The 7685-nt window shown below is 42.5% G+C and overlaps 1 protein-coding gene across 1 annotated transcript in view; it reads left to right on the forward strand.

Moving 5' to 3' along the window:
• The window catches only part of LOC148349121 (platelet-derived growth factor receptor beta-like), a 30483-nt gene extending 26159 nt beyond the window's left edge, over nucleotides 1-4324 (forward strand). The window contains exons 26-27 of the mRNA XM_088320690.1: nucleotides 3971-4100; nucleotides 4175-4324. Of these exons, the coding sequence (XP_088176816.1) occupies nucleotides 3971-4100; nucleotides 4175-4229 (185 nt within the window). The 3' untranslated portion in view covers nucleotides 4230-4324. The remainder of the gene's footprint in view (nucleotides 1-3970; nucleotides 4101-4174) is intronic.
• Nucleotides 4325-7685: the final 3361 nt, after the last annotated feature.

Consider the following 7685-nt stretch of genomic DNA (forward strand, 5'->3'; position numbering starts at 1 on the left):
GGTTCAAAGCAGGAATGGGATACAAGGAGATTTCGCAACATTTAAATAACCCCCGGAGCACCACGTGAGCAATAATATCAAAATGGAGAGAGCACCACTGCAAACCTACCTAGACCTGGCTATACCACTAAACATTCAGCCCAAACAAGGAGAAACTAATCAGAGAAGCAACAAAGAGGCGCACAATCACATTGGATGACCTGCAGGCATACAAAGCTGAGGTGGGAAAATATGTGCATAAGACTATTAGTTGTACTCTGCATACATCAGCCCTTTATTGAAGAGTGGCAATAAGAAAACCCTTTCTTAAAGAATACATGGCGTTTGTAAGAAGCCACATGGGAGACACAGATGACATGTGGAACAAGGTGCTCTGGTTAGATGAGACCAAATCTGAATTATTTGGGCTAAATTCAAAACGTTATGTTTGGTGTCGGAGCAACTTTGCATTACCCTGGAAAAAACATCCCCTACTGTCAAACATGGTGGTGGCTGAATCATGCTCTAGTGTTGCTTTTCTTTCAAGAGGGATGTTAAAATTGATAGGAAAATGGATGGAGGCAGTTCAGGGCGATTCTGGCAGAAAATCTCTTTGGGTCTGCACGAGACCTGTGAATGAGGTGCAGGTATACAACAAGGGCCGTAGCCCTGCAAATGCACATAACGCGCGACGTGTGAGGGTCATCAAGTCCCAAGGAGGGCACCAAAAGAAATCAGTGTCCTTAAAAAACAGAGTAAAATATTAATAGTGTTATTAATATTTGTTATTATGGTTAAACAATACAAAAGCTGCATAAACCAAATTTCTCGAGAAAATTGGTGCATCAGTTTTGTGCCCCGGCCTATCTCCAGTCTCATGGCATGCATCGCTTGCTGGTGTTAAAATAAAAATCTAATTATTATATTGTATTTTCACACCGATTTGGCGCACTGTTTTAAAGGGCGCTCTCTCCTTGATTCAAATTATTTTTTCGTCGGCTGATATGGCGCACTGGCCTATTGGATGCGACCGCTCCGGCACAATGGTGGGAGTCTCACGCGACCGCCTTTAACACCAAAACAAGTGTGCGTGTTAAAAAGCATTTTGAGTTTGATTGAGGTTTAATCTAGTATTTATCACAAAGTAAAACACCAGAATACTAAAAAATTGTAAAACAAAAAAAAGAACAGACAAATTCGTATTCACATTTCTTTAAACAAAGACCTCACCATAAAACATTTGTGCTAAAGGCATCCAAATGGCTAGCTAGCAAAAGCCCTGACAACGACCCTAAAGCAAAGTATACAATGGAACGGTTTAACAATAATAATATAGATAGATAGATAGATAGATAGATACTTTATTCATCCCCGTAGGGAAATTCACACTTCCAGCAGTCTACCCCGTTGTTTATTAACAGATGAACATGATGCCCTAGGGGTGCTTGTAGCGAAGTGGATGACGTCACGCCAGTCCAAAAGTTCGACATCCCTGCGGCAGATGGAAAAACTTTTCTTTGTGAAAATCCAGGGATACACCACCTCGTGTTAGCAAGTCCGCCTCCTCTCCGATTCCCCCCGGCTTTCGTGTCTCTGTTTAGCGGCGTTGAAGCCGGATTGCTCCGGGTAGCTCCGGGTGGCTACACGTTAGCGTCCGGAATGCTAAACGTGAGCCACGTTTCCGCAAAACACAGACAACTGCGCTCCCTGTGCGCTTCGATGTTTTCCACCAGCACTCGATGATCTTATTTGGTCGTGAGTTCGCATTTACCATGATTACGGATGGTACCGAAGACTTATAACGCCGCTAGCCGCTTCGCTAGCTCCGGCATTTCCTCCACGATAGGCCCCTTCATCACGCCGGCACGAGAATTCTTCAGGGCAAGGAGTTGAAATTCCTTGAATACACGCATTTCTTGTGCGTAAAAAGCCATGTCCATTGGATAGAAGTAATCCATAGTGTAGTTGTCAAAACGGGAAGAAAAAACACCGAAGATAGGAGCAGACAATAAAACAATAGGGCAGCTGCTGGAAAAGGCAGCCGCTCGTGGCAGCGCCGCTTTGAATATAGAGGTGTTAGAATGGCCAAGCCAAAGTCCAGACCTCAATCCTATGGAGCACTTGGTGGAAAGATCTGAAAAATACTCTTGCAAAAGAGCAACATCAAAACAAGAACTTGAGCTGTTTTGTAAGCAAGAATGGGCAAATTTTATTGTTTCAGATGTGCAAAACTTCTAGAGACATACCCTAAAATACTTGTTACTCTGACCGCAGCGAAAGGAGGTTGTACAAAGTATCAACTTAAAGGGAGCCAATATTTCTCCAACGGTTCCTTTTAAATTTTTAAGTGTTGAATACATTAACAGTTGTGTCTCACATGATTGATACAAACATGATTTTTATCTACAGTGAAGAAAATAAGTATTTGAACTCCCTGCTATTTTGCTATTTTTATCACTTAGAAATCGTGAAGGGGTCTGAAATGGTCATCCTAGGTGCATGTCCACTGTGAGAGAGATAAACTAAAAAGAAAAATCCCAAAATCACGATGCATGATTTTATCACGATTTATTTGTGTGATATAGCTGCAAATCACGATTTGAACACCTGAGAAAATGAATGTTAACATTTGGTACATTAGCCTGTGTTTGCTATTACAGAGGTCAAACATTTCCTGTAGCCTCTCACCAGGTTTGCACTCACTGCAGGAGGGATCTTGGCCCACTCCTCCACACAGATGTTCTCTAGATCAGTCAGGGTTTTGGGCTGTCGCTGAGAAACACGGAGTTTGAGCTCCCTCCAAAGATTTTCGATTGGGTTCAGGTCTGGAGCTTGGCTATGCCATGCTAGAACCTTGATATGCTTCTCACGGAGCCACGTCTTGGTTTTCCTGGCTGTGTGCTTTGGGTCGTTGTTGTGTTGAAAGACTCAGCCATGACTGAGAGAAGGAGGTTGTTCCCCAAAATCTCACGATACATGTCCCCAGTCATCCTCTCTTTAATGCAGTGCACTCCTCCTGTCCCATGTGCAGAAAAACACCCCCAAAGCATGATGCCACCACCCCCACGCTTCACAGTAGGGATGGTGTTCTTCGGATCTTCCAAACACACTCAGTGGAATTATGACCATAAAGTTCTACTTTGGTCTCATCTGTCCACCAAACATATTCCCAGTAACTTCTCTGTATCATCCAACTGGTCATATGCAAACTTAAGACGGGGATTAACATGTGCTGTTTTAAGCAGGGGAAGCTTTCTTGCCATGCATGATTTCAAATCATGACGTCTTAGTATATTACCTACAGTAACCTTGGAAACGGTGGCCCCAGCTCTTTTCAGGTCATTGACCAACTCCTGTCATGTAGTTCCGGGCTGATTACTCACCTTTCTTTGAATAATTGAGACCCCATGAGGTGATATCTTGCATGGGCTGCACTCCGATAGAGATAGACCATCATTGTTGGCTTATTCCATTTTCTAATGATTGCTCCAACAGTGGACCTTTTTTCACCAAGCTGCTTGGCAATTGCTCCGTAGCCCTTTCAAGCCTTGTGGAGATTTACAATTTTGTCTCTGGTGTCTTTGGACAGCTCTTTGGTCTTCGCCATGTTACAAGTTAAAGTCTTACTTATTGTATGGGGTGGACGGGTGTCTTTATGCAGCCAAGGACCAGGTTCATCTGATTCAGGATGATACATGAAGTGCAGGTGGACTTCTATTGGGCGGACTAACAGGTTGTTTACGGTCAGAGTACTAGTTAATACACAGGTGTTCAAATACTTGGCAGCTTGATCACACAAATACATTGTTAAAAAATCATGTATTTTGATTTCTGGATTTTTCTTTTTAGTTTATCTCTCTCACAATGGACATGCAGCAGGGTGTTCAAATACTTATTTTCACTGTATAAGTTTAAAGTCTTAATCATGGCAATATGTCAAAAGGTTCTCGTACAGAAAAAGGAAATCTCAATCAGGGTTTTCCACATACAGGAAGTAACATCCCGGAGGCGAGGGTTCACCTATTAGAAGCTGGGCCGGAGGAGGCGGGACCTTCCAATGGCGAATACATCCTTCCTGTCAAGAGGGGCAGGGAGGGGGACACTGCGCTGGACGCAGACAGGTAACAATAAAAACCATCATGACTTTGATTATAGTTATTATTTTTTATCTAATCATGATGACGATCCTGTTTAGAGCTTCGGAGTCTCCGCAAGTGACATCATCGAAGGAGGAGGAAAGCTGTGTTTGAGAAGCATGTACATATACGGAAAACAGCCTTGTAACTAATATGACGGTGTTATCGTCGCTTAATACTTTTATACCTTTTAAAATGAGGTTATTATTGTGCCCAATTTGAAGTAAAACTTTTGAAATAGCGGCTGGCTGTCTACGTTTTCTTCTGTGGGTTGTACCATGAGGAGTGAAAGTAGAGGTAGTTTTGTCAAACAGCTTCACTTCAGGTTTTTTTTTCTGTCTATGGCCGTAGTTCGGGGGTGTCAAACTGAACTCAGGGTCGTCGTGGTAGAAGAAGTACTCTCGGTCAGGACTATTAGATAAGAAGGAAAGAGAGAGGGAGAAAGAAGGGAGGGAGATAGAAAGAGGAAAAACAGAGACAGAGGGAGAGAGAGGGAGAAAGAGAGAAAGAAAATTATATAGAGAGAAAAAGAGAGCAAGAAAGAAAACAGGAAAGAAAGAGAGCAAGAAAGAAAGATAGAAAGAAAGAAAGCAAGCAGGAAACAAAGCAATAAAGCAAGAAAGATAGAAAGAAATAAAGCAAGCAAAAAACAAATCAAGAAAGCAAGAAAGCAAGAAAGCAAAAAGCGAAAGGGAGAGAGAGAGAGGGAGAGGGAAAGATAGAAAAAAGTAAGAGACAGAAAGAAAAGGAAAAAATAGGAGGAAAGAAAAAAGAAATAAACAGAGAGAAAAAGAATGAGAAAAACAGAATGAGAGAAAAAGAATTGAGAGAAAGAAGAGGAGGAAGAAGAAAGTAAGAAACAGAGCGCAAAGAAGAAAAGAGAGGGAAAGGCAGAGAAGGAGAATGGTAAAAAGAAAGATAAATAAAAAGAAAGAGAAAGAGAGAAATAAATAAATATAGAAAGAGAAAAAGAAAGAGGGAGAGAAAGAGGAAGAGAGTGAGAAAGTAAAACAAAGATGGGGTAAACAGAGAATGAAAGAGAGAAATATCAAGAGAAAGAAAAAGAAAAAGAAAGAGAGAGAAATAAATACACCTACATTTGTTTTGGGAGAGGCTCCTTGCTTTAGCAACATCAAGTTGACATATTTAAAACTGCTCTCTTGCGCTTCTCTTGCGGGCCGGATTAAATCTGTTGGCGGGCCTAATCCGGCCCGCGGGCCATATTGACGACACTACTGCAGTATATGGTTTGATACTGGTTCTAACCTCAAGATTATTGCACATCTGAAGCTATTTGAAGGTCCCACATTGTTAGTCTTTATGGTAGGACCTGAGACATTAGATTCAAATTCAGATTCAGATTCAGATTATTCAGATTATGAGGTTTTGTACAGTTTATGGCAAAATCGAACACGCCACTGTCCTCCAGAGGGCGCCAGACTGGAGGACCCCACACTTGTCATTATTACCCACACCTGATCTGTCAAGAGAGGGGTATTTAAGGACTGTGCAGACAGCAGAAGCTATCCAATCATTGCCATTTTTTGGTCCTGCCTGCGAGTTTCTCAACCCCTTCATACATTTCTTTGATGACAGTAGACTTCCATAAAACTTTGAGACTGGTGGACGTTTGTTGCCATTGGTCCCCTCAGAATCTTCGTACATTTTTGATCACCCGATGCCATTGGAAAATGGAGGCTATTATGAAACGATTTCAGGTCCGAGACTATTGAAAAACAGACGTTATTAGAGATCTTAGGCAACTGATTCTGGATTGATGACAAAGAAGACTAAACATGCTTTGCCTTTCAACCCTTTGGTTGTCAAAGACTGTTAGACATTGTTAGGAATTAATATTAAAATGTACTGTTTACCAAATTGTTCGAATTGGTTATCTGACTCCATTAACCAAACACAACCTACATTCACCTAACATTGCACGCTCGTTTCTTGATGGAAAAATGAACAAGAGACCGGCATTTCCACACGGGGGTAGATTTAATTTCTTTAATAATTTAACTAAGTGAACTCCATCCAATATGGCCGAATTAGCCGAATTAGTGTCGCTCGAGTCTCTGTCAAGCCTCCTCTCTCGATCTTCTGCTTCCTTCTCTCGGCCCACGTTTTTTCTGCAAGATGGTGTGCCAGCTCCTCCCATGGGCGTGCCAGGAAAGCCCCCACGTGGGGGCTCCACTACCTCGCCTCGATTTCTGGAAAAACTCAAAACAACACCGAGCGTTTCTAGGTCATCAGGGCCTTGTTCTCCAAACATCACCTGCCATCCTCCGTCAGAGACCTAGTCAAAATATTCCGCATTTGGAACAGCGTGACTTGAAACCCACTCAGTGAAAATCTTCATTGCACAATAAATTTAACTTGTATTTTATCGTATAAAATCCTTTATAGTAAAATGTAAAAAATCCTTCAACATCCAAAACTGCTTCCAGGGCTGATACTCTGAAGTCCTTGAAGAAACAAAGACAAGCAATTGAATTTACGAACCTTGGTAGTCTGTGATTATTTTAAGGCAATGGGGTCCACTGGTTGGAGATGCTAGAAAATCTGAAATTGTATACAGGTCCTCGGGAACGGAAATACTGAGTGTTACCATATGCTGTTAGACTCAAATAGAGTAATGTGGGAACATTACATTACATTACATACATTACAGTATGAATTTCCCTACGGGGATGAATAAAGTATCTATCTATCTATCTATCTATCTCTATCAAAGTAACAAACACAAGCAAGTGGGAACAAAACAACTAACAAAATGTCTAAACCTGAAACTGTCACGGTTACCATTGCGCCCAATTGGCCCCGCCCATGTGGCGCCAGCTGCAGCTTGTTGACAGATTGGCTCCCTGTCAGCATTTTTTCGCCTATCCCGTTTTTTGCTCATGTTTGTCTCCCGCTACGACCTGTTTTGATCTCGACCACGCCTGTTCTCCCGTCCCGAATTAGGACCTGTTTTGATCTCGACCACGTCTGTTCTCCCGTCCCAAATAAGGATCCTTTTTGATCTCGACAACGTCTCCTCTCCTCTCCTGGCTTTCGACTTTCCAATTACGACGAGTTTTTTTTGCTCTTCTATCCCGGCTACTGACCCGTGTTTTCCATTCCCGACACCGCCATCGCTCGCCACTTAAGTCCCACTTCCGTGTTCAGAGCGACCTCCTTCCTGCGTCCAGTTGTCACCGGATCGTGGGCGCAACACCCTCCCTTTCTTCTAATAAAACTTGTGAGAAACGTTACACGAGTAGGTCCTGTTTCCATTCTGGTCCTGACAGAAACAGGATACAAAAACCAAACCCGATATAGGAATAACAGTAGAAATGACCCGAACCAGTGTGCTGTCCCAGAAGTCATTATAAATAACTGGGATAATTAAACAGATTAAGGGGACATTGCATTCAGGTCTTTGCAGTTCCGCCACACATATCTGCTTGAGGTCAGTCCAATGTCTTAGACCGGTGGACATCTAAGACCCTGGAAGGAAGTGTTGAGGGAGCTCGGCCAGTTACGATTGAGGCCTGAAGACGGTGGGCTGACTCATAAGGCGCTTTGGGA

The sequence above is a fragment of the Urocampus carinirostris genome, chromosome 17 (assembly GCF_059441175.1).
Source record: "Urocampus carinirostris isolate Australia breed hairy pipefish chromosome 17, RoL_Ucar_1.0, whole genome shotgun sequence".
Classification (NCBI taxonomy): domain Eukaryota; kingdom Metazoa; phylum Chordata; class Actinopteri; order Syngnathiformes; family Syngnathidae; genus Urocampus; species Urocampus carinirostris.